The sequence below is a fragment of the Halichoeres trimaculatus genome, unplaced genomic scaffold (assembly GCF_033239565.1).
Source record: "Halichoeres trimaculatus isolate MK-OKI-2021-1 unplaced genomic scaffold, fHalTri1.1 fHalTri1_scaffold_1, whole genome shotgun sequence".
NCBI lineage: Eukaryota > Metazoa > Chordata > Actinopteri > Labriformes > Labridae > Halichoeres > Halichoeres trimaculatus.
Window position 1 is genome coordinate 33,484,367 of NW_027437179.1, and position 27,505 is coordinate 33,511,871.

Below are 27,505 nucleotides of genomic sequence, written 5' to 3' on the forward strand. Positions count from 1 at the left end.
TTCACCACATGAGAGGACTCAATGCCTCCCAGCAGCGTGCTACCTCTGATAAAACCCAGCACGCCAACAGGAGAGGCGCCGCGTGTCTTCCTTGAACTTTACCAAAGCTTCTCTCATCGCTGAAGCAAATAGGGGCGGTGCAATTATTCACAGTTCTGCACATTCCCCCTCCTGCTCTGATGATATTTTTATGTGGTACAGTATTTGCCCTAAAACTGTTACTCATTGCTGCTAAAAATAGAAAGCAAGGGACATATAGGCATTATCTTCTCCAGTGCCATTCATCCATCTGCTCTTTGGAGAAGAAGATGTAATGGTCCTCTGGGGGCTATTCATAAAGTTCACTCTTCTGCATGAGGGGGCGACATGCAGGCTTCTCTGTGAGACAAATGAAAGCTCAGTAAGCATGTCAGAGAAAGCATACATCCCATCATCCCTGAGGGGAGATGTGCTACAGTGAACCAGTCTTATATAGGCGACTGGAGCGTATGTTGGAGAGCATGTGTGTGTCCAGGTGTGAGGCTGTGTAACAATAACTCATCCGACACCTCCGATTCATCTTTAAGTAATGCAGCCGGCTGCGAGAAAACCAAAAGTGCTTTGTCATCTTGCTGTAACTTTACCTGAAATATCCCCGCGGTATCAGTAGGCGTGATGTCACTGCCCAGCCTCCTCCCACTGCTGCCTCTGGAGATGGTCTCCGTGGCAACTGAACGAGGCTGAGCAGAAGATTCACCCGACTACAGTGACTATGCTGACTTTGGAAAATTTCTCCTCACAGTGATACTTTCGGGCACTTTAAATCTGAACCCTGATAAACAAAAAAGAAAAATACAGCAGCAGTGGGATGAGGAAGCTGTGAGTGAAGTCCTGATCATGAGCCCGTGATGGCGTGTCATTTTTGCAGCCCTGACTCATCCCTCAGGTGTCTCGTGTGAGCGAGAGCGGCAGCATTGACTGCGGATCTGAAATATTCTTCACTCCTTGAGTCACTGGCAAACAAAAAAGCCAAAAAAAGGGATTGCATCACAGTGACACTGAAGCTGTCGCTGTAAATCCCACAACTCCCATAACGTGCATCTGTGCTGCAGCAGACAAACACTGCAGTCTGCTCTCCCTTAAACACTGTGGCACAGGCTCAAATGTAACTATTTCTACCTCATGAAAGGGGAAGAAAATCAGGCTTTGCTTAAATATTCATTGGCGGAGTGATATGCTGCAATAAGCAGCTGCTGCATGCAATGCATAAAGTTAACTTCAGCGCCTGCCGTGCATATAAAAAGCTCATTGGTGCAGTTACACAATCAGCTTTATATGAACGCCCTCCCTTATTTGACAAGTATCTCATTTCTTCTTTGACCTTGGTGTAACATGACCTCAAGTTTCTGAAGCACGCACTTACCTTGACTTGAATTTCACTCACTCCAAACAGACATTGTAGACTGCAGCATGAGAGGGTTTTCCCTGCACCAGTGACACTGACTCACTCCCTGACTCACTCACATCCTTCTCTGCACTGAGCTGAATGGAGCTACGATTCTTTCCTCTTTATTCATGGTCCATTTCTTGTCCACATTAATGACAAATACAGGAGCAGAGAAGTAAACAGTGCATGTTTTTGTGTTTCTGTGTCAGCCAAATAATGAAGAAAAGTCTACAGGTAGCAGGTTTAGCTAATTAGCTCTTGCAGTGGGTGTCTGCAGACTTGTGTGAGCTTTTCTGGCCGTGCATCGTGCAGCTTGGCAGCGTACCGCAGTGTGGAGCGGCCGGTGTCCTTGTGTCTCTCCTGGTGTCTGGCTCCTATCCAGAGTTTGCTCTCATCCTGCCGGGCCTCAATCTGATGAGCATGACTGTCTCTTTTCACCTCCTTCACTCACTGCTTTCTCTTTCTTCCTTCATCGCCTTTTCCTCTCCTCCTCAGATGCCCTGTCAGCTCCAGGGGACACTGAGGACGCAGGCAGCTGCATGGCTCTACGTGTGCATACCTGAGCCCCTCTATTAATCGATTACCTCCACATTCAGTTTCTGGTTTCTGCCTGTATGAGCTGACATGTATTGCAGCTTTCCTCTCCTGAGCTGTGGAACTGGAATGACTCATCTCCCAGAGGGTGAAACAAATCGAGTTTGAGATGAGATGCTTTGGAAATAAAGTGTTTAGGAGCAAGTTTGTAGATCCTTTGAGGAGTGAGGACAACATGGTTTAAAATAAACGTTTATCAGAGTATAAAGGTAAAATGCTGATATCTTACTGGATACCGGGGGGTTCAAAGTCCTGGAGTTGAACCTTTCCTTTTTTATTTTCGAGTGTGTTCCTGTGTGTTTGGTTGTGTGTGTGTGGAAACTTGTGGCTGCTGCAATGCAGTGCCAAGAAGCAAGGAGGTAGAGCAGACATCCAGGGTTCATAAAAAAAGAGGACTGCTCTCCAGGGAGGAGGCTGAACAGAGCTCACACTCCCCATCGATAAATGTATTTACATTTGAGTCGTCTGAAGGCTTCAGGAGCAGATACTTTTGTTGTGGCTGTTGCAATTTTCAAGCAATAAAGAGGAAGCTGTATTCAGTCATCAAATATACTAAAAAACAGTGCTGGAAAAATGAACTGAAGATAAATGCTTTTGTAGGTCAGACAATGAATACATAAACAAACATTTTCACCATTCTAAATTACATGAAAAGTTATTCCATTTTTTCTACAGAAGACTCCTTTAATCATTATCACTGTTCCAGCTGTGTGTTTCTGTCCTTCGTCTTCTCTGCTTGGTCCCAGGTGAGGCCTCTGATTAGTAACGAGGTTCACCTGGTCCTCAGCCTGGAAGAGCTTGCTGCTGAATACAGCAAAGCCAATTTATCTTTATGCTAGCAGATGCTAAAGAAAACCTAACATGGCTTGTTGCTGCTGAAACATGTAGGTTTGGCATCATTAGCAGTAATGATCAGCATAATTTCATACACACAGAAACACACATTGATAAACATCACATAGGCAGTTATCATCAATGCCAAAGACTCACACAAAGACGATGAACAGACCAGATCCTTGATCAGACAACACAGAGGCATGGATGGATGTATTCCAACTGGATTACACTGAAACTGATATTCAGGCATAAATGTGTGTGTGTATTTTTCAGCACCTACTCTACTTGTTTATTAATCATTACATGATCATCTATTGTAAATGACCACTACCAAGACTTTTCGTTAGATTGTAAGACAAAAAGTTGGCTAATAACTATCAGTAAGGCAACTTTTTGTTGCTTATACTGATGATCAGAGGGCAGGTTGGCTGTTGGCTGAGATATGACGCAGATATCATGTTGGATAAGATAGAACAGCATAGTTATAATATCAAATGAGCAACAAAATTGCTGAACTTGAACACATTTTATTAAACAGATGGTGCTGGCTCAGGAAAATACTGTCACAAGAGACTTTTGGATTTTGGCTGTAAAAAACTTTGTCTCATTTAACTCCAAAGCCTGGTTTATACTCCCGTCAGAGATGGGGACTTGAGTTTGTGACTCTAACTCTAGTCGCACTTGAGTTGCGCAGACATAGACTTTAGACTTGACTTGGACTTGTGCTTTAAAGACTTCAGACTTAACTCTGACTTGTGCTTTGGGACTCATGGACAATCATTATTTTTTTCTTTTTTGGTGTATTTAGATTGAGGAAACTCTGATGAGCTAAATGTGACCCCCTCCTTTTTTTAATGGTAACCTTGTGAACAACTTTAGGCATCGGTTGTGTTCCCCACGGCATCAAGCGGTATCACTTGTTCATCGGATTACAACAATGGCAGACCTGCTGTACCATTTGTCATGACGTTTGGTTACAAAAACTTCAAATGGGACGACACCAACAGGAAGGAGTGCTGACTGCAAAGTCTGCGGGATCTGGATCAAAGACGCTGGACCCACCACATCAAATTTAATCAGGCACCCGAAAACTCAACTGGATAGGATCATATAACAAACAACTAATCATTTCTGATACTGTATGCTAATACATAGGAGTGATAATAATACAGTAAATGCAGTATTTTTGTAGACCAGCTAGCAGCAGATGGCAAAAGCTCATAAGACTTATTTTTTAGAGACTTCTGACCTGACTTGGCCCCATGACCAAAGACTTGGGACTTGACTTGGACTTGCAAAAAAAAGACTTGTGAACATCTCCGACTTCTATTTCAGATCAACACCCCGGCTTATGTCGTAGGTCAAGTATCTATGCAGAGACTGGGCACATGTAGCCAACATGCAAGTCCTCCTGCCCTGTGATTGGTTCACTGAGCAGGATTTCAGATTTTTCCATTTCTGGAAATTTCCATTTCCATTTTTTTCAATCACCGTACACTGACGAACATTTCATCTGCTCCGGCGTCTACGCTCTATTATTCCATAAAATAGTTGGTGTTGTAGCAAACAATGAAGGTTATTCAGTCTATTGTGCATATGCTTTGATTTGCCCATACAGTTAGCTTTCTGGAATTAGCTGCTTGAGGATGCTTTCTGCCCTGAGGAGAATAGTTTAAACACAGTGGTATGAAATAAAATAGAATAGAATAGAATAGAATAGAATAGAATAGAATAGAATAGAAAATACTTTTTTATCCCCAAGGGGAAATTCAGGAGGAGTCACAGCAGCAATCAAGAAAACAAAAGTAAGAAAATGAATAGAAAGTGCTAAAAGGTAACAGATGGTGACAGCTTGGCCATCATTTTCCAGTTAGTCGGCCTCCACCTCCACAGTTTCTGTTTTTCCTGTCTGCTCACAGCAGGAGAAGTTCTTCCAATGTGGTGCTGGTGTTAGCTCCATTAGCCATGTCTGTGAATAGCATGATGCTACTCTGCCATCTGGTATTCCCTCTGTTGCTGGGTTAGCACGGCTAGCTTGTCCATCTTATTGGAGATAGATCTTACGTTCCCAATAACGATGGATGGAAGGACAAGTCGATGTCGTCACTTCTTAGTTTATATCATCCTCACCTTGTGGGAAATCATCAGGCCTTGCACCAGTTAGCACTGACATGCTACGGGCTGCTAACAGCTGATTTCACTTGTAAACAATGTGGCCATGGTTACATGTAGGATCTCCAGACAAACACAGGAGCAAAACTAGTAAAAATATCACTGAAGACATAACCTGTTTGGTGTCCACAACCAGCAAATAAACCATACAAAGTAATGATCCACACCAAATGCAGAGATGAAAAAATCACAAGAAATGGACAAGGAAGAGAGAACTGCTGTAACAGGCAGCCCCAAAGAGGCGGCGCTTAGATGATGATGATGATGATGATGATTGCAAAAGCATGCAGGGAAACAGAAAAGCCATTCAAATATACTTTTGAAAATGTCAGCCATGATTTTATAGTTTGAAAATGAGGGCAAGACACTCATTCACACTACACTGAACTGTAATAATCATGCAGGGCTCTGTGGCATGTAGAGTCCACCCATCATAGGTGACTGTAATTCTGCTGCTGTCAAGATGTCCTCTGCTGTTTGGCCCCATCAACTTCATCTCCATCATCCAATGAACTGCTGTTCATGTTCCCCTCATTCATGCCATTAGCCCCACTCAAAGAGTCATGGGGCAGTGTAGGGGTGGGTTAAATCTGTTCAGAGTGCCTCATTTCTCAATTAAGATATCTACAATGTCGGGGTATCAATGCTTATCTGTATTACATGAGTCAGTGCAACAAGATATCACTGTGTTGATATTTTGTCCCACCACCAGTGCAAACTCACATGGGACAGGTTCAGAAACTATTTGTTTGATTTTAATTTGATATTTCAGCTCGTAATTAACATGATAAAATGACAATAGGCCTTAATCTTCTTATATTTTGAATACACTGGGTGTGGAGAGGCCCGTCATCCAGCTGAAGGCTAAGTGATAATGACCCTTCAGTCTCCACTTCATTCTCTCCTCTTCTTGTTCCTGTGCCAGAATAAACTCTGATTTAAAGGACTGAAATCAATACTTCCTGGAAACAAACTCAACGTTAACACCCTCATGTGCCAGCTCGCACAGCCCTCCAGTTTCATGTCCCCATATGATGGAAGTGCACGCAGTAGTCAGAGAGAAGGGAGCCTTCGCTTTTAATTAAAGACAGCCGGTTAATGCAAAGTGAACTGAGCTTTGGAGGCTGCATTAACAGTCTTTGTAACGGGCCCCCAGCTCATAAATAATGGCTGTGCTGTCATGGGGAACCTGGGAAAGCCATTAGGAGATAGTGAGAGGTATCTGTGTGTGTGTGACAGCAGGCAGGCAGGCAGACGGGACGAGGACAGGAGCTGTGATGGACTCGTGTCTGCCAGGAGTAACCTTGGCAAAGCCAGGTCTCACACAAATCATCCCGCTGGCCTTCCTATCCTGTCCTCCATCCCCCTCCTCTCCTCTCCTTCTCTTCCCAACAAAGGGATTCCCGTTGCCCTTTGGCCTCTCTGTGGGTCACTTCAGGCCATGCTGCTTTCACTCCTGTCTCCAGAATTGATAGCAAGAGCAGGATTTTTCTATTGATCAGTCTGTTCTTTGTTCTGGATACAGCCAGGCACAGGGATGGAGGATTTGCTCTATTTTAGTCACCATCCTATCTATTATTAATGAAGCTTGTTGCCAGGAAAGGGAACAAATATAACTGTTGGTGTAAGAATTACAAGGCAGAAAATGACTTCATGAGGGATCGAGCTGCTGGGTTTGCTCATAATTAAAACTAAAACACTCATGGAGGACACTTGCATTGGAGAGATGCAGACCTTTACGGCCTTCCTTAAAGATTGCAGTAACTATTCTCTCCTGTTAAATGAATCTACAATGAAGCTGAATAGTTGCTTTTTATTCAAATTTGCATATATGAATTAAGAAATGGGACAAAATATTGATGATTTATCATCGTACTGACTTGTACAGTACAGTTATCTTCTCAGTGGTGCCAAATTTATTTTAGATATTCTTTCTTGGCTTCTTGTAGTGATGCTAAGCATTAATCCTCTAAGGGCATTTTGTAATTTTTAGTTAATTAAGATGGAATGCATCACTGTTGGTCCTGCACTTCATCAGTTATTGCAGAATTACTTTTCTGTGATTATCTTGCACCAGAGCCTGTTGTATAGTTGTGTAACATATCATATCATATCATATCATATCATATCATATCATATCATATCATGTCATATTATATCATATCATATCATATCATATCATATCATATCATATCATATCATATCATATCGCATCATAGCCTATTTAATTGCATCATTTGTCTCTTGTTGTGTCACATCATGTCATCTTGTGTTGTGACATCTAACATTGTCTCATGCTATCTTGTATCTTACCATATTGTCTCATCTCATATCATGTCCTCTCATCTTGTATCATATCAAGTCATGTCACCTGGTCCCCTTTAACATTGTATTACTTCTCATATCCTATCGTTTTTTCTCATAGCATCTTCCTGTATCATATCATATCATATCATATCATATCATATCATATCATATCATATCATATCATATCATATCATATCATATCATATCATATCATATCATATCATGATATCTCATTGTATCATTTCTCAGTGTGACCTTTCGTCGTAAAACATACAGTGTCATGTCCTGTTGTGTTGTATCATGTTGTCTTGTTTGGTATCGTATCGTCTCAAGGTGTATCATGTGTCGTCTCATCTCATGACATATGGTTTAGTATCTCATTGTCTTGTGTCGTATCATCTCATACTGTATTGTTTCATGCCATCTCTGTCATACCCTGCCATAACCAGTGAGTTTGCCGTACTGCCACTTCTAAAATATAGTTTCCAATTTTTTTCTCCATACTGGGACTTCTCATCAGCTGCCTGCATCCTCCTGTCCTGTAGGTATTATTTTGACTTGGCTAATTAAAATGTATCCACGTTACACAACCCACTTTTGTGGGTTGATGAAAATGTCCTGTTTTGTTCAAGGACTAGCATCAAATTAACCCACACTCACAAACTTTTACAGCGATGTTTAGAAAAGAAAATCTTGTGGCTTCAATAAAGGCTTGATGACTTTTTTTTTTGCACCAAAGTGTCTTAAGCTCAAATTACTGCTAATTATTTCCAATATTTTTTTTTTTAATGAAAATCAGCATCATCCTCTTGTATCTTCCATTAATAGCGGGAATTTATAACATGATATTAATGATTTATTGATCCAGGCTGCAAGATACAAATATCAACAAGTGAATAAGTTGAGAACCATCCCTATTTGTTTCACTGAAAGAACTGATTGTGTCCAAGTGTGAGTAACCCTGCAGTATCAACTCTGAGTGTAATGCATAGACTGTGAAGATGAAGTAACTTTATCCACGGAGTGTGTTTGATGTCATTGAACTTGTCACTGAAAGTGTTTGTTGTTTCTAACTTTTCATTTTATAGCTTTGTGCCGTTTTATCTGTCAGTTGTTGTGTTTACTTGCTCCCACGAGAATCCCTTTGGGCTGTGTGCTTGTATGAAAGGTGCTGTACCCATAAAGTTGAGTTGAGTTAATCCCACCAAAACCAGATTACAGGGTGACAGAAAAGCGTCTTTTGACTCTGTAGCTCTGAAAGAAGAAATCCTAAGCAGCAGCAGTGCAGCTGAAGAAAAGCAGGAGATGTGTTCCCCTTTAAATTGCCCACACTGCAGATAAGGTAAGGAGTGGTAGGCAACAGTGCGGATGAGGAGCGCGTTTTCTCGCACTTTCCTTCTCCATCAGTAACTCGTCTCTTGGTATGCAAAGCAGAGCGTGAATGCAGGTTTGACTAAACTAAAAAAACTCACTCAGTTAATCGCCCCTCACCTCTGCATCCGCACCTCAAAAGGCCGCTTTTCATGGATTACATCCATGTGGGTGTGTGGGGCTCCAGCTCAGTGTAATTGCATAATCTTATAGCCCACTACAGGAGCGATTCTTTCACGCATGTCGTTTCTCGTCAGTGTCTGCAGACGCTGCCCTGCTCCCCATGTAGGAGGCTATTAGGACACTCACAGAACTGTCTCCGGGAGGGACGCACTTGACTCACAGCCTGCCTGCAGCTCAGGCTCTGGATTCTGGTCCTGATGAGGTGTTGTTTGTTTTGCATGTCTCAATAAGGACTAAAAATGTGCACTGGCTGTGATGACGCAGGAGCAGATTTATTCCCACACAGAAATGATTATTGATGCATTTATCCCTGAAGGCGTCTAATTATTAAATCTTAGTAATCAGATTATATTTTTAAGCAGCTTCCCTCCTCCACGCCTTGCTTTTCTCGCCCCCTCCCTCTGCAGATGTTTCCTCTCTCAGCACCTTATCGGGACTATTTACCTTTGCGGCTGTCTGCAGCCACAGCTCGCCACACAGCCTCACCGGCCGCATCATTCTGCTGATCCCAGCACCTTTTGGTTATTAAGGGAAGCACCAGCAACCTCCTTCATATCGGTTCCCTCCTCCCTCCTTTTTTTTCTGTTGCCAATCGCCATCCCACGACAGCCTACCCGGAGGAAAAGAAAAGGGAGTCGGGGAGGGGAAAGCGAGGACACACCCGCACATACTGTACCCGGTGTTGCACGGCGAGGATGCTGCAGACAACATGAGGTGAATACCATCGGCTGCCCTAAATTGGAAGTTGTGTTTTTCCTTCTTGTTCGCGCTCTGAAGGCTGAGGAGCTTATTGCCGCAGCTGGTTGTTCACCAGTGCGTCCAGCAGGAGCTTCATCTCGCAGCAGATATGAAGAAGATGTCTGCAGGTATGTGAGAAATCAAGATAAAGCAGCTTACATTCACCTACCATGTCAGGTTGTGATCACTGTGAGTGTTGACACTTGATTTTAAAATCGAGTTATGAGTAAAAGCATGCACTTGTGAACGTGTTGCCTGTTTTATTCTGTGATGGTTTTATTTTGTGAAGAAGAGAAGAGGAACAGTTTTTCTCTTGGAGCCTATTTCCCTCTATGGATCAATTATTTATAGATGTTTTTGAATATTTCAAAGCCAGGCACCATTTCAAGACTAAAATGCTCCAGCAAAAACCAAACCCAAGCCGATTGAATTGAAGCGTTTGTGTGTTCACCAAATCTTGAAATACACATTTGTGTTTAGACTGCAGTGTTTTTTTTCTGTGATATTCTATGGACGGGATGCTGTCTGTATGTATTTTGTGCCTGCTGCATTGCCATATTCATGCATGGCTTCACTGCACAAAGGTAGTCCCATTCATTTCAGTGGATTTGTTCCATTGCAGCAGATCACTGCTCTAATTTATGAGCCTCCGTACGTTTTTATGTGCCTGTTAGCCCCCGAGTTTACCTGCATTGAAGCCATTTATATTCAAGGCAGATGGTTTATTTGCATATTAAGTCAGGAGTAGGATTGTCAGCTTCAAGTTTTCATGAGCTGATTCATTTCTGAATCCGCTGCCTGCTCACGACTACACAAGTTTAGTTCACTCTCATCACATCTTATGGCACTGCTCACAGAGTGGCTTCTTTTCATCTATTTTCAGATGTTTGCTCTTGAAGCTAAAGCAAATTCCTGACATCTGTGGACTTAGTGACTGAGTGAAGTGCTGAATCATGTCTCCAGTTCACCTGACCTTGTTGTCTTTTCTTTCCTCTGTCTGTCCCACATGCAGTCAGATCCTAGGTGACATCCTGTGGCCGTCAGGTCTTTACGCTGTTGAGCCCCCTCCCTCTCCTGGCCCCTGCCTGCAGTTCTCCAGGCTGCAGGACCCAGACTCACTGAAAAGTGCAGGCCTCCTCCCCCTGCAGAATGACTGTTGCCACAGGCGACCCCTCTGACGAGGCGGCGGCTCACCCGGGGCACCCGCAGGACTACGACCCGGAGGCCGACCATGAGTGCTGCGAGAGGGTGGTCATCAACATCTCAGGGCTGCGCTTTGAGACTCAACTCAAAACTCTCTCCCAGTTCCCTGAGACTCTGCTGGGGGACCCCAAAAAGAGGATGCGCTACTTTGACCCGCTGAGGAACGAGTACTTTTTCGACAGGAACAGACCAAGCTTTGATGCCATATTGTATTATTATCAATCAGGGGGCCGGCTAAGAAGGCCGGTCAACGTCACCCTTGATATTTTCTCAGAGGAGATCCGTTTCTACGAGTTGGGCGAGGAAGCCATCGAGATGTTTAGGGAAGACGAGGGTTTCATCAAAGAGGAGGAGCGTCCTCTTCCTGATAACGAGTTTCAGAGACAGGTGTGGCTGCTGTTTGAGTACCCCGAGAGCTCAGGTCCTGCTAGGATTATCGCCATAATCTCTGTCATGGTCATTCTCATATCTATTGTCAGTTTCTGCCTGGAGACCCTCCCCATTTTCCGCAATGATGAAGATGATATGCACAAGTCTCACGCAAAGGTCTTTTCACCTGAGACCAACACTACGATCATCAGCTACACGTCCACCTACTTCACCGACCCCTTCTTCATCCTGGAGACCCTCTGCATCATATGGTTCTCCTTTGAGTTTCTGGTGCGTTTCTTCGCCTGCCCAAGCAAAGCGGGCTTCTTTGGGAACATAATGAACATTATTGACATTGTTGCGATCATCCCATACTTTATCACCCTCGGCACAGAGCTTGCAGACCGGCCGGATGATGGTCAAGCGGGTCAGCAAGCCATGTCTTTAGCCATTCTCAGGGTCATCCGCTTGGTTCGAGTCTTTAGAATTTTCAAGCTCTCTCGCCACTCAAAGGGTCTGCAGATTCTGGGTCAGACCCTGAAAGCCAGTATGAGAGAGCTGGGTCTGCTCATTTTCTTCCTCTTCATAGGAGTCATCCTCTTCTCCAGCGCTGTCTACTTTGCCGAAGCAGACGAGCCAGAGTCGCAGTTCGAAAGCATCCCAGATGCATTTTGGTGGGCTGTTGTGTCCATGACAACAGTTGGCTACGGTGACATGGTCCCGACTACGATCGGCGGCAAGATTGTGGGTTCGCTCTGTGCCATTGCAGGTGTGCTCACCATCGCCCTGCCTGTGCCTGTCATTGTGTCCAACTTCAATTACTTCTACCACCGTGAGACGGAGGGAGAGGAGCAGGCGCAGTACCTGCAGGTCAACGTGGCCAAAACCGACTCGAACGAGGAGCTGAAGAAGAGCCGCAGCGGCTCCACCATCAGCAAATCGGACTATATGGAGATCCAGGAGGCTGTGAACAACAGCAACGAGGACTTTCAGGAGGAGAACCTTAAGACGGCCAACTGCACACTGGCCAACACAAACTATGTAAACATCACCAAAATGCTCACAGATGTGTAGCCACCATCTGCTTCTTTCCTCGCCATCACTGCGGGACATGTGGAGCTGAGCAACTGGATGGGACAGGTGTGCAGCCTCCCACCTCACAAGTGCTGGAAAAATCAAGGCAATAGAATTCAGGATGCTGATGATGATGACTGTAGACCTGGGAAAAAATACTGCAAAAGACCATCTGCCCACTCCGCGCTCATCCTCACAACTTGCCCCTAAAACTCCTAATAACTGTCTAACAGAGTGAAATTTTAAATTTTGCATTTCTGCATGGAGTTGGCTTTGTCTGTGTGGCTGTTATTTATCAAAAATCCTTAAAAAATCCCTGCACACCACAGTAGCCAACAGTAGTGCACAAAAAGAAAAGAAAAAAAGGAAACAACAAAGCAAAAAAGAAAAAAAAATGTTGCATTTAAAAGATAAAAAGCAACACAAAACAAACCCTGCTTTCTCTCCTCGTCCCATGATCCCTCATTCTCTGCCATGCGCTTTCTGAAGAGTCGTACCTGCGCGCTACTTATGCTGCTTTCTGGAGCCAATGAAACATAAACTGTTAAGAAATAAGAGTCTGTGTGAGCAGAAAGCGAGCCCACTCCGGCGCTGACCCGGCCTGTGGGCGTCTCTCGACGAGGTTGGTGGTTAAGTCCGCCACGTAATTTCAAGGATGAATGACAGCCATCGGCGCTATAAGCTTATGGTTCGACGCCTTTTTTTTCCCAGCAGGCATCAGTATCTGATGAATGACTGAGGATGGCCTTGACTTTTTTCACTGCTTTGGTCTTACATGTACTGTACGTATTTGCAATGCAAGCTTCCCCCATCATTCACCCAAAACTGGTCTTACTGCAGAGCTTTGAGGACAACTTGAATGTCTTGTTTTGTTTGTTTTTCACGTTTTTTCACACTCACAGAGTACTTACTCATGTAGATAGGTAGGTTAACTGTGACTTTAACTGATATCCAGTAGGAAGTTAGGTGCCGGTAGTTGTAGTCCGTAGATAACTGCATGACACTTTTAATCTGAATGAGAATATCCACACGTTTCTCGACTGCCACTTGCTTCATCACACACTGTATATTTGTCTGTACACTGCCTTCTACACAGATTTTAAAAAGGATGCCTGCAGGTAGCTGTTTCAAGAACCTAGAGCTGTATGTTAGAGGATTTCTTAAGGAATTAAATCAATATTAACATTCCATGTAGACGTCATCTGCCGTTTAAAACCTTCGCCAGGTCGCTGTAAACGTATCGCCGCCGAGCTGTGACTCACACTCTAGTTTTGGACTTTAATCCCAGCTGCAGACGTGACAGACTTGCAGCACTGTCTTCATTTTTTCCCCACAGGTTTGTCACATGATCACGTCCTCATGATCCAAAGTAACTCTTAAGGACTTGTGTATGGAATAATGCTTCCCCCCTGAACTGCCTCTTCATCCGGGTTTACGCTACTCTCTTAGTGTTGCATGACTCAAAAACATTCCTAGAAGCATGCGTTTAAGCTGAAAGAAGAAGCCTCTGAGACAAAAAAGAATAATAAATACAATAGATATATTTATTTCTTATATATATATATAAAAAAAATACATAGACTACACATATCCAATAGACTTTAACAGAGAATTAAAAAACCTTAAAAAAGCAATGTTTAAAAGAAAGCACGAGCCTTTCCATGATACGCAGATCATTGTTTTTATTTTAAGTGTCACTAACAATATTTCTGAGGACAGCCTCTATGTTCTCCCATTCAAAGACACATGAAAAAAAACAGTTACCAATGCAGATAGTATCAGCCTCCGGTACAGAAATAAATGTTTCTTATATATGAAATCAGCACAGATCGGATACTGAAAATTAAGAATCAGCTCTTTTTAATATTCACATGTAGAAGCTGTAAAATCAGTCCATTCTTGGTCAAAGCTAAGTGTCACCACTTGCTTTTTTTCAAAGTTTGATGAAAATATGTTTGAGTATTGTGTTAGTACCGGAGGCATGCTCTGTATTGGCTAACGCTCATGTTTAGGTATCAGGAAAAACAAATTAAGTACATCTCTAGCCTCTTCAAATGCATCGTCTCACCAGCAGATTTCCAGCACACTTTTCACACACATTCGGGATTTAAGTACACAAAGTTTACTCCAATTAGTCCAAAACTGCCTGCTGTGAAGTAATCGATGAAAGCCAGGGCGTTGTCCAAACCAGAGAGCTTTTTATTGCTCTTCAATCGGTCTGAATTGAAACAGAATCTGGCTGCAGGGAGCCTAATCTGTCTTTAAACGCTGGCATCCACGTTGAATTATGATCTGAATCTAGGACTGCGTCCAGCTGAGACTTTCCACTGTTTGCTTAACACTGCCAAGGTAACGGTTAAAGGCAGTAATGTCGATACAGGAGTGATAATTAGCAGCAGTGTAGCAGATATTGGCTAACCTATAGGGGTCCTCTGATTTTCACTACAGAGTCTTCTGCCTTCATGCGTCTTCTCACAGATGTCGAAGGAAATAAGAGAGGTGATGGGTCTGTAGCAAGAACTGTCGAATGGAATTCTGTCATGCCAGGATATACATCTTTCTTCTTGGGGTCTTGTTCTGCTCACTACAGTCTTCAGCCTGCAGTAGCAAAATGTCTTTATGCCATCGCTGCCAATGTGTGCTCAGGATGCCTCGTCTCACTGCCTGACATGAGGCTTCTGAAGATGTCTCTCTGTACAGATTCGCATCTGCTTTCATGAACCTTGAAAGACTTTTTAAGAGAATTTTAGAAAATGAAATGGAGCAGTTATATTTGTTGCTTTCCCAAGAGTAGCATAGAGGCGGACTGAGATGTTCAAATGGTCTTTGACTCGAGGAAGGACCAGATTTTCAGAGATGTTTAGCAATATTCCCATAATCCTTTGGTGGAGGAGTTTGTGTGGAGAAGATGGATGTTTGTTTTTTAAAAAAGAAGGAACATTTACGGACCTCCACAGTCCAACAAGATCTTATTGATCATCAGTTGAGCATGATGTGGGTGTGTTGATGCAAAGCGGTGTGTGAGGAAGAGCGTCTGTGTGTGTGTTTGAAAGAGAAAACCACTGAATGTCAGTGTCTTAGCCTGCTTGTACAGCTGCATTTATGCAACAGCCATTTGCATATCTGTATATGTGAAAACAAAAGAACACTCACAGTCTGACCAAAAATATTTGTCTATGCATGCAGATGCATTGTACCTTCTGTCTTCATTACGTTGTTTTCAGACAGATATTTGGGATAAACGTTGCAGATTCTTGCAACATTTATCTGTTTTGTTTCAGATCAGGCACGTTACTGTACCTCAGCCAAATTCACTGTAGCAACTTATGAGTTCATCACATCTCTGCTTAAAGCACAAAGACGAGTAGAATCATCCTCATGTGTAAAACCTGCAGATCTTATCTGTTAAAAAAAAAAAAAAGAATCAACCCGATGATGTTGTGTTGTTCATCTCTCACCTGCTGAGGGACCCACCAGCAAACCATGAGAAAGGAGCCCAAACAGTGAATTCACTGAGAAATCTATGCAGAGAATGATTATAAGCTGGGAGTTGAGAAGGTTTGAGAGCATTTTTTTTTTTGTTTGGTTTTAATTTGTTTGATTTTGGCACTTAAAGAGAGCTGACAGTGCACTCAACCCACCTCTGAGTCGACTTTGCAGTGTTCTGTTGCTTTCTGTACGCGGGCTGAATGAGAACACAAGGCATCTGAGCTTTGGGTTGGTTTGAAGTGCAGTGTCAGCTCTTTGAAACCAGGCTCCTACATTACAAAAAAAAAAGAAAGAAAAAAAGAACATACGGGAAACATGATGATCAATATGCAATCTGTATGCATGTGTGTGTTTGAGGACGGACGTTTTCTTTTTCCCGTTTGACCCCAGAGCCTGATCGTGTGGCATCCACTGACACCATCTGTACAGACACTCACCTCCTGTTATCATAAAGGCCTGAATCATCCATCCTCATTGGTACAGTGGATTATGGATTTTCTTTCTATGAAATGAAATGTGAGAGAATAATGTAAATAACAACCAATGGATGATGGAGCAAAAACCATGTACTATATTCTGTATGTGAAGTCTGGATTTAAAAACGTAGTATTATCTGCACTTTACAAGACAAAAAGGACAATCTATGGACAAGAAAATATGTGAAATTAAAAAATGCATATTATCCTTCCAAATGATCATAACCCTGACGAAGTAATATCAATAATGAAGCCAATAATAATTCAACTGAAACTGTGTTCAGAGTGTTTATTGTGTGAAATCACTGCACCCTCTTTTTCTGCTTTTAAAAATATTTATTGGCACAAAGCAAGCATGGAGGTGTTTTTGAAATCTTCATCTGCATCACATTGTTCGCCAGGTATTTAGTCAGCACAAGATGTGAGCGGCTAATTTTAGCCGGAGAGTGTCTGCGCTGGTGCAAAACTGCTTTGAATCGATCAGAGGCCGCTTTGTTGTTATTCTTAGGACATGCAGCGTCTTTGTACATCTTCAAACGCCTCCTGGTATCTTCATGCTTCTTCTTCCTCCTCTCTTTAAGTGCACACTATATGCTCCCCGCAGTTTAAAAAAAGGGGAGAGCAGAGGTTTCTATTAATAGCATTATTTGTTGGAGAAAGCGATAAGAAGGAGGAGGAGGAGGAACGTGAGCTGAGAAGAAGGGTGGACAGGCAGAACAGTGTTGGAAAAAAAGATGCTTCTGTTTTTCTTCTTTCTTAAGAATCAATTCTGCTGCAAAATTTGAGATAAATGTACAAAGTCACAGCTCCACGTCTCAGGTGCTGTTCCTCTGCTGAGCTCTGATGATATATTTAGCTGCCGTCTTGTCTTGTGCTATCTGCTATCTTTAGTCCACTTGTGGTTTAACTACAGCTCTGCACTGGGAGCGGGAACACTCAGGGCCCTGGTGCTGTAGCTACATCTCTGCTGTAGTCATTATTCTTGTTTGAATCCGGAGATGCAGTGCAGCACTCTGCAGAAAGCAGAGCAAAGAGGAAAAGGCAGGATGTTGCAGTTAGAGGGATCACATGCCTGCTGCAGGTGGCCACAATGTTGTTGCTTCTGTTGTCATGGAGGGAGTGTGAGTGTGTGTGTGTGTGTGTGTGTGTGTGTGTGTGTGTGTGTGTGTGTGTGTGTGTGTGTGTGTGTGTGTGTGTGTGTGTGTGTGTTGTTTGTCGCCCACAAGAGCACGGTTGAGCAGTCATACAGGCTTTCCCTGTGCTCACCAGCTTGTAATTAGCAGACGAGCTCAGTGGGACCTGCTGCTAATCCAGCAGGGCTGCCGTGACACTGGACCACACCCGGACAATATCAGGAGGTTTCTCTCATTAACCCCTGCTCTGATATCAGACACTGAGGCGTTTCTTCCACCTCAGATGACCTGCAGGGAGTCCTGTAAAGGCAGAGCAGCCTCAGCAGCAGGAGCAAGCGCTCATTCTGGCTGCATATGATAATGCAAATGATGTTGATTTATATTTGGCTTTAAAGGGAGGCTTGTTTCAGGTAGAAGAAGAGAGAAAGAAGAAAGCATTACTGCCATCTAGAGGCGTTTTATTGGAACTGACACTACAGTTTTACTTAAATCTCATTTAGCATTGTTGGAGGAATACACTTATTTTTCAAGCGCTCAGCAAGGCAGATGTGCGTTGTTTTTTTTTAATTGATTGATTTACTTTTTATTATTTTACCATTTTATCAATTTTTTAGAACATCTTAGAACCAAATGCAAGATTGTGTTTACAAAGCGGTTTTCTAGGGATGGGTACCTTTCACATTTAAAATGATACTGTGCCAATTCCCGGTACCTGGCAATCGGTATCGGTGCTCAACAGTACCAATTTTTGATACTTTTGTGTGTGTTTATGTGAGAATAAATATCAATTTGTTTGATTTTAAAATGTATTTTTTTTTAGTTTAACATATTTATTCTTCAATATGTAAACTTGCAATACTGTGTTCATGTCCAGCATGGAAAATAACCTACTCCTCCACTCCCTCATAGTCACAAGGATGCATTTAGGTACCTAAACATGTAACTTTTGATTTTACGTGTTGGTACCCGGTACTTTTGACAGAATTTGGTCAGTACCCATAAAAGTACCTAATTTGGTACCCATCCCTAAACAACATCCAATTATTATCCTCATTTGCTTATTTTTGACTCAAAAGACATGCAGTTGTTTACTATCACTGTAAGAAAGTTGAGTTATATGACAATAAATAGGTAACAGAACATAGTATCTCTCGTACATGAGAAATGAAGAGAAGAGATCAGGGCTGTGAGGAAGATGTTTCTGATTCTTGAGAGGGGTTAAATTCTAATGCATCAATTTCAAAATAAACATTTGTTGCAGACCTTAAATAAATACAATAATACATTTCAGTCCAATAGCTTTGAAAACAAGGTTTGAGCCGCCTCCATAGGAGGAGAGCCAAATTATAAAAATGTGTCTACAGTTTTATTTAGAGTTTCAGATATAAAATTGTGTCCAAAATTGCTCGGACACCCGACAGAGCATGATCGTGAAACATGCAGATCATCTTTTTAGCATAACAAACATCAGCTGAAGTTAGTCCTATTGTTTTAATCTACTTGGTTTGTCCATCTTTTGAAGTACATAAAGCAGCACATGTGTCTGGCACAGTGTCAATATACTTCCTGGGAGCTTCATGCCTTCTGCAACTCAAGACAAACACTTTCCTTTGAATCTTCTATCTGTCCAGTTTATTTTACAACTCGGCCAAATTTGCTGGATGGGGTCGAAGTTCAGACTTGAGGGGCCAGTCATTATTTTTCAATGTTCCTTTTTTAAGAAACATGACCTAAATCTCCTTATGATGGCTCTATTCTGTGGTATGTAGAGCATAATGATGACTTTTGAGATATTGCATTTGTTTTATATGTTTTTATTCGTATTTTAATGACAGATTCATCCTCTTTAATATGCTAAGTGTGCGAATTATTTCAGCCACCACTTTAAGTAGTCTAGAAACAGAGTCAAGATAGTGCTCAAGTAAAACACAAGTTAATGAAAAGAGTTACCTTTAAATGCTGCCTTAAATTAAACCAGTCAGGAGATATTCAACACAAACACTCTGCAGGTTTTCATTAGTCTGTATATGACTATTAGTGGTGCGATAGTAAGAGCAGTGTGGGTTTGATAGATACAACAGGACACATGTTCACGCCTGCAGATTCACTCAGAGGATCAATATTCTCTTATTGTGTGATAGCCACCCTGAATAAAAACATGCACACACACTCACTCACTCCACAGTGAAGCACCAGTGCACACACACCTTCCTCCATCCCTCTGGAGGTGACAAATAGGCTGAGTTAAAGCCAGCGAACCATGCATCCCATCTCACAGGGGACGCCCAACCTGTCAGCGCACACGCAGCAAAACCCCTCTGACAGATGCTCTGCAGCTCACACAAACACACATGAAACCCGGCGGCATGGAGTCATGTGATCGATCAAACCGGCGTGAGAGCTGGAGAAAATCCTCTTTTGTAACACAGCACAGTGGGATGAGTAAATGTAGGGAGGAGGGGTCACAGGTAAAGCAGGATTCAGTATCAGGGGTCAGTGTGGTGTTTGTGTCTCTCAGGAGAGTCCTCAGACTCAAGCCATGGAGGGATTTATAAACCCTGTGAGGAGCGATGCAGGCAGGTTTGGAGCCCATGGGTCACTGAAATACACAGTGTATGAGGTTGAGAAAATAAGTTTATTTCAAGTTCAGAATAAGACAGAACCATGAGACAATTCGACTTTGCATACAAAGTTTACCTTAAACTAGCAAGCAAGACCACAATGTTGTGGGCTACTGAAAGAACAGACGAGAGCAGGGGTACCCAAACTTTTTTAGCCTACTACCCCAAAATTAGCAGTCACTTAATTGAAATGGACAAAAATGAACCATAGCAGATGCATAAGACAATTAATTAAGCCAACTATCAAATTAGCCTTTTCGTGCATGTACTGCTCTGTTTGCCATCGTTATCCTGGCTGAGTTACCTCAGGGAGAAATGTGGAAAATAAACCTGCATTTCCATTTACAATTTTAAAAATATGAATGAATTATTTAAATAAAAGTGAACAGTTTTTGATTTAAGAAGGCATTTTGTGACCCGCACTTTGGGAACCACTGGATGAGTCTGTTGATCCAGGTCTTGCCATGCTGAACTTAGAGACAAATTTTACACAGGAAGAAGGGTGACCTCTTATTAGCTTCTGTATCCTGCAAATGCTGTTTGTAGATATGGTTGCATTATTTGTAGGCTTTCTCTTTAGTTGTGTTGTTTCATGTTCATGCCAAGCTGTCTTCACTTTGCAGACTGCTCATCCAATCTGCCATCCTCACCTACATCAGCTGAGAGATGCTCTAGCAGCTACAGAATCTCAGTGATTCTTGCTTAATCAACAGGAACATACATCTTTGGACTTTTCTCTCCTTCAACAAAGCTGGTGTGTTGGCACTGGTTGATTTTTAAGCCTGGAGAGTGTTTGAGTTCAGTTAAAGTACGAAAGAGCAGGAGATGCATCCATATTTCTTTAGAAGTGGTATCTAGACTGTGATCATTTAGCAGTTCCTCTTGTCTCCTGACCACTCAAAGTGCTTTTGCATTACAAGCCACATTAGGCCATTAACACCACATTAGGACAACCACCATGGGCAGGCTAGGGTTAAGTGTCACTTCAGTCAGTGGACAGCTGGGCCTTGAACCACAAACCTTTCTAATGTGAATCGACCATTTCTACCTCTAAGCCACAACTGCCAACAGCTTTATCAGCTCAAAGCATGAGAGCAGAGTCATGCTTTCTTGAGCTGATGTTGAAATTTCAGCATATAAAACTTAAAGTTAGGGTGCTAATGATCTTATTTAGCTTTGCTAGCTGACTTTCAGGGTTTCGAGTCATAAAGCTTCACTTAGTCAACCAACCTATGATGATGGCTTGAACAAACAGACACCAAAGTGAAACTGTTCTTGTTTTAAGACCCTAAAAAGTGCAAAAAGGTGTATCCTTTAATATATAATAGGAATGTCCCGATACAGATTTTTGGACTCATCATCCGAGCTTTACATCCGCCAAGGAAGTTGTGTTTTTGGGAGAGTTTATCTGTTTGTTTGTTTGTTTGTTTGTTTGTCTGTGAACAGCATAACTCAAAAAGTAACCAACAGATCTTGAAGAACATTTCAGGAAATGTTCAAAACGGGATTAGGAAGAAGTGATTAAATTTTGGAGGTGATCCAGATCACCGTTTGGATCAAGATCTTAGTAAAAGGATTCTTTATCATTGTGAGATATGGCTGTTTTCACCATATGTCTATATAACTCTAAAACAATTCAAGACAATTTCACGATGATTTCTGAAAATGTAAAAGTACAATCCAGATCCTGGCAATATTCTGGGTACTAAGATCCAGAATATAGAATATGTACAGGGTCATCATAATTTTCAACACTGCCAGAAAACAAATTATCGTACAAACCTGCAACTAACTCCAAATTGTAGCAGACAGTCTGCTGAAAGGGAGTTTAACATTAAAGTAGGACTAAAGTGTTGGGTGACAATCACAATATGCTTGGTGGAGGTCTGCGCTGTCTGAGTACTTTTCTAGTTTTAATGTTTTACTGATACCAATGTGATACCAATACCTTTCTCTGATAAATCCCATACTCTGTTGGGTGATTCTGCTGTAAATGACATATCATATTTGTTGTATCAAAGTGAGCCCTGTTGGTACCTCTTTGAGGAACTTAACTATCATTGCTTTCCAAAGAGAAGTAGTCCTACACAGCGGACATGTTTGCAGCGTGGTTTGATTTACAGGAGCTGTTAAGCATGACGCTGCTGAAAACACATGAAAACTGGATTAGTCCCAATCATAGACTGAAAAAATCATCTTGCTAGGCTTGAAGTGAGGTCGCTACAAAAACTGCTCTCCTTGATGGCTGGCTGCAGTATAGGTTAAAAAATCCAGCTACCCAGTCATTCCAGATGGGCTGTGGTCAAACTTTAATAAATTAATACACCTAGAATTAATACACGTAAAAATGTTTCTGACATCCGGGTCCTCTTTTTTTCTGAAAAGTTTCATTTTCATTAGTTAAAAACAAGGCTTTATGTCATGTCTAATAATGACTGACAGCTGCTATTCTGATGCATTTTTTCGGGGATTGTGAAATATGTCGGGAGGGAGAGCCAAGAAGAGACTGGACTCTCAAAAGAAAAAGAAAAATCATTATTTTTGTCACCTGGCTCCACTCAAATTCTCTCATAGCCTCTTCTGCACAGACTCTGGCTACACAATGGCTGCCAATGACGGCGCCTGTGACAGGTGTATTTTGGCTTCAAATTCATACAGTGGTAAATGGTGGAGCCTCGCTGTTCAATCTATATACAGTCTATGGTCCAAATCACATCACAGTATCTGATGCTATCCAATCCTCCAGAAACAGCCACATCGGGCACCGATACCGATGATTGTATCGAATTGGGACATTCCTAATATATGACATATGTATTTTACTATTGATGGTTTAAAATACTTAATGAAACCTGCAAGTGTGTGAAATGGATTAGCAACACGTTTAATGCAAACCAATAGTATCAACACAAGCTATAAGGATTTTTCTGTAGCAGTCTTACTGTGATGGGTAATATCAGATCCATCAGGCATTATTTTAAAGCTTCTGAATGTATTTAATAAGAGTTTAACCCTTTCTCAGTTCAAATCAAACATTTTTGGCCCACTTTTCCTGCTCTTTTAGAGTCAAAACACCAACTTACACAAAATGGTTTAAATGTGTCTTTGAGCTGAACCCTGGCTTAAAAAGCAGCTCCTAAAAATGTTCTAAAACACGACAGAGCATGAACATTAAACATTTATAAGAAGAGGCGACTTGGTGACGCTGAGGAGATGAATAAAGGTCCCAAAAAGCATAAAAGACACAAAAAGTTGTCATCATCTTGTCACTTTACCCAACATGTCTTTTATTAATGTGGTGGCGGAAATAATCACATCACAGATCAAAACAAAATTTGAATCTGTGAAAATATTTTTTTGCCATCTCAACATGTGGAGTAAATCTTTGATCCTTTCGCCTGATCCCATGACTCTGTGTGTGAACTCTGCCATGCTGTCGGCTACGTCTGGTGGGGTCCGTTTCCAACAAGCCGACCAGGAAAAGAATGTCACAGGCTTTAAATATCCTGTGTGAGTTAATATTTTATCATCATCTCAGTCCCAGGGCCTCTCCCCTCTTACATCCTTCTTCCAACTCTAAGATTGAGCACAGAGAAGGAAATCTGTGACGCCCCCTCTCTGCTGCTCCCTATGTTACTTACATCCCTCCTCCTGCTGGAGCTCATATATGCAGGCTACATGCAATAATTAGGCTTCATACTGCTTATCAGTGCTGTAATGCTGTCCCCTTATTGAAATGTTTGAGTTTTAATCACAGCAGATATGAAATGTTCTTTTATCAGAGCGATTAGAACGGGCAGAAATCATTCAGGGAGAATTAAATCTTGATAAAATCTGGATGTTCAAATGTGCCTCATAAGCAATCCAGTGTAGTGACACAGAAATCAGCTCAGCAGCAGGGAGGCAGAGTGAGTGTGCATGTGGTGTGTGAGTGTGTGTGTGTTTGGGGGGCTGTGGTGGATGCGTCCTCGTGTGCTCAGAGCTTATTCATTATGTATGCAGTGATCTCTTGATGAAGAGCAGGCCTCAAACAAAGCATCGTCATCACTGTGAGGATAATCCTGCTTGTGTCACCAAACACACACGAGCGCAGAGGACGAGCAGAGCGTGGCGGCTTATTGACAGTGGGAATCACAGAGGCTGCACAATATAAATTTATCACAATACTAAGGTCACAGCCAGACGTTAGTGTCACTTTACGCATCTGCAGTTTGTTGAGTTTCATCCTAACAGTGCTGAGTCTTCTGTCTGTTGGTTCCACTGTTTTCACTCTTATAGCAGCAACATTAAACTTTGGAGCAGACAAAGTGCGCAAGATAGCAAGAAACTTTCCAGAAATGTTTTTTAGAGCTTGAAAACTAAACTTGTGTCTTCATTCAGCTCTACTCAATGCAAACCTGTGTGAAAGACTGTTTAAGGGGAGTTGTTGTATGCACATGATGTGTTGGTCCAGATCAACTGGAACACAGCAACAAAGGACGCTTTGATAACCACATTGTTTTTGTCTCCTGATGTGACTGCACTCAGTTTGACCTCAAACATTTGAAGCTCTTGAAGTCTTTTAGCTCATTGCTTTGAGCCTTGCTGCACGCTGGGTTGATTCTTCCTCTTTAAGTTTGACGTGATCCAGGCCACTTGAGATTATAACCAGGTTTGTTCAAGGGGGAGACAAACGAAAAAAAAGAAGAAAATGATGCAAGAATGCTGGGTTAATGTTGATAGTTAACATTCCTGGTCTCACATCAGGACGTTGCTATTATTAATCTTGCCACTGTCTTGAGCGCAGTATTACTCCCAGTTTAAGAACGGTAGTGATGCATGCACACAAGTTCTTTTGGTTTCAAACAGCAAAAAAAAAATTATGAGTTTAACAACAGAGCTGGCTGTACTAAGATAGACATCTCTTGGCTTGAATGTTTACTTTTTAGAAAGATGGAAGCTGTGCCGCAAGTGTTAGTACCAGCAAATACGGAGTCTTAAGAAATTTTGACATGACTGGGGCCACAAAAGCTGATAATTAGTAATATTCTTATTGTTTTACTTAAAGAAAGGTACATGTATGTGTGACATTGTTTAAGCTGAGTGCTGTCAAGATGCTTTAAAGCTACATCTGCTACCAGGATGTAAACAAGCAGTGGCGACTGATGGCATCTTGTGCGGTTTAAAAACTAGTGAAACCTCAAGAAACACTAGCAGAAAGGACAAAAACTTGTTTTTTTATTTATTTAATAAAGTTTTTTTCCTTTCTACATGTGTAGCAGGTTTGAACCATAGGCTGTAAAAAAAACGTCATCTTGCTAGGATTAAAGTGAGGTTGCCACAAAACTGCTCCCCCTGGTGGCTGGCTGCAGTATAGGTCAAAAAATCCATCTCCCCAGCCATTTCAGATGGGCTGTGGTCAAACTTTAAAAGGTTAATACACCTTGTAGAAACGTTGCTCACATCCGATTGTTGTTGTAATATGAAGCCATCATTTGGCTGCCTTGTATTCAGGGCCTCTTTTTTTCTGAAAAGTCTCATTTTCATTAGTTACAGGAGGTTAAAAATGAGGCTTTGTGTCATGTTTAGTGATGATTGTATAATATTCAGATTCAGATTCAGAATATTTATTGTACCCTTGGGTAAATTCAGTTTACAGTGAGTGAGTACTCTCGTATTATAGACACACAAAACAACACGAGACGAGAAAAAGTGATGACAGTGCTTAGGCTAAAAGAACAAGGAGGACAGCCCTGAGATAAAAAGCAAGATAATTTAAAACATCAGTGGGTAAAAGAAGGCCTAAAATATGTCAAACCAGGCTGAAAGATATATATGTGCCATTCATAAGAACAATATGAGAGAAACAGTACAAGGAATAAATAAATTAGTGAGGTAAAAGTGCAATTTCTCTCATTTGTTAATAGCACGGATGGCTGCTGGTACAAAGCTGTTTTTAATATGTTGGGAATAAGAGCCAAGAAAAGATTAGACACTTAAAAGAAAAAAAAGTATTATTATTTTTGTCACCTTACTTCACTCAGATTCTCTCTGAGTCCCTCATAACCTCTACCGCGTAGACTCTGGCTGCACAGTGGCTGCCATTGATGGCGCCTGTGACGGGAGTGTTATGTCTTCAGAATCTCACAATAGTAAATGGCAAAGCCACGCTGTCCACTCTATATACAGTCAATGGTTTGAACCTTTTTAGACTGTTCCCCTCTCCATGCACCTTGTAATGGCAGTTTTTTTCTCTAAAAAAATTGAGACTTGTTTTAATGCTATGTCTAATAATGCTGTGACATGAGTGTTGTGTAACCAGTGCAGGCATGAAGCAACTGCTAATGTTAGCCACAAAAACAGGTTGACTTCATTTACCAGCAGACGTAATCTATAGTTAGTCCGTGTTTAGTTGTGCAGTTTTTGGGTTTTTTTTTGCGTTCTTTTACCTGTAGACAGATTGGATGATAAATATTTGATTTTCTGTTCAAACAGTTTGGAAATTTGTCACTCTGGGATATCCCCATTGTTTTAGCATCTGCGTTTGAAATGCTTGGTGCTCTGGATCAAAAACAGTGAGCCAAACAACGCTAAAAGACTCCACAGAATTAAAAGATGGTGTTAAAGTTTATCGATTCCTCCCTGCAGCTTCATTATGACTCCTTTAACATCATCTTTCCTCATGTGACCCCACAAAAACATCCAGTCATGCAGCCTCCTCTATAATAATGCAGTTAGGATTTCTGCGCTGCCCGAGCATAAATTGAATAATCTGTGTTATCACGAGAGAAAGCCGGTCGCGTGCTGACATAATGGGATTTGTAGGTGGAGCGTTCATGTCAAGAGCAAGCAGCAGGGAGGGGAGATAGGAAGGAGGTTTAGCTGCCTGGCTTCATTTATTATTCATGTTTGATCAAAGAGAGTGATGCATTAGAAGCCTCCTGGTAGAGAACAAAGCTTAAATACAAAGAGAAAAATGCTCAAATGGGGGTGAAAAGCAGTACTCCAGCTCATAAATATATGTTGTTAGTGATTTATACAGGAACAAAGCAGAGTGTAAACAGTGAGAATACTCCCTCTTATCAATAAATTACCTCCATTAGTTTTTCAAAGACTGTGTTGTGTGAAAACCTGTGACATCAGAGTTATCTCAGCTTTAAAGATTTACAGCTGCTCTGTTTTCACCGCACAGTCAAACGGCAGAAACAATAAGCCTCATGTCCCCCTGGAGAAGAAGATCCCAGGTGATCAGAGGTGAATATATGTCCGTCTGTCCCCGGTAACACAGCAGCAGCCGGCTCGACTCAGCACCTCAGAGGCACACGCTGAGATATCTGATTCCTGCTCGTACCAATACATTAAAGCTACACAAGCAACCAGAAACCTCACGAGGATTCCACACAAGGGTTTGGTGCAGAAATATTTTATAAGCCAAGAAGAAATGTCATTCCAGGAGACTGTGGTAGCAACAAGGCATTGCATCATGGGAACTGTGTAGGCTGCAGAGCAGCACTCTGGGGATGAGGTGGAAAG

General features: G+C 41.9%; 2 protein-coding genes across 2 annotated transcripts in view; both read left to right on the top strand.

The window, feature by feature from the left end:
* Window positions 1-27,505, top strand: part of LOC141790125 (potassium voltage-gated channel subfamily A member 10) — a 114,780-nt gene that overhangs the window by 71,717 nt on the left and 15,558 nt on the right. The gene's annotated exons all lie outside the window — the stretch shown is intronic.
* LOC141789825 (potassium voltage-gated channel subfamily A member 2) lies at window positions 8,947-16,507 on the top strand. Its single transcript, XM_074669302.1, has 2 exons — window positions 8,947-9,756; window positions 10,641-16,507. The coding sequence occupies exon 2, from the start codon at window positions 10,778-10,780 to the stop codon at window positions 12,272-12,274; it is 1,497 nt and encodes a 498-aa protein (XP_074525403.1). The 5' UTR covers window positions 8,947-9,756; window positions 10,641-10,777; the 3' UTR covers window positions 12,275-16,507.

Excerpts from the sequence above, each read along its gene's own strand:
- LOC141789825 (XM_074669302.1), top strand. The coding sequence starts at position 10,778 with ATGACTGTTGCCACAGGCGACCCCTCTGACGAGGCGGCGGCTCACCCG.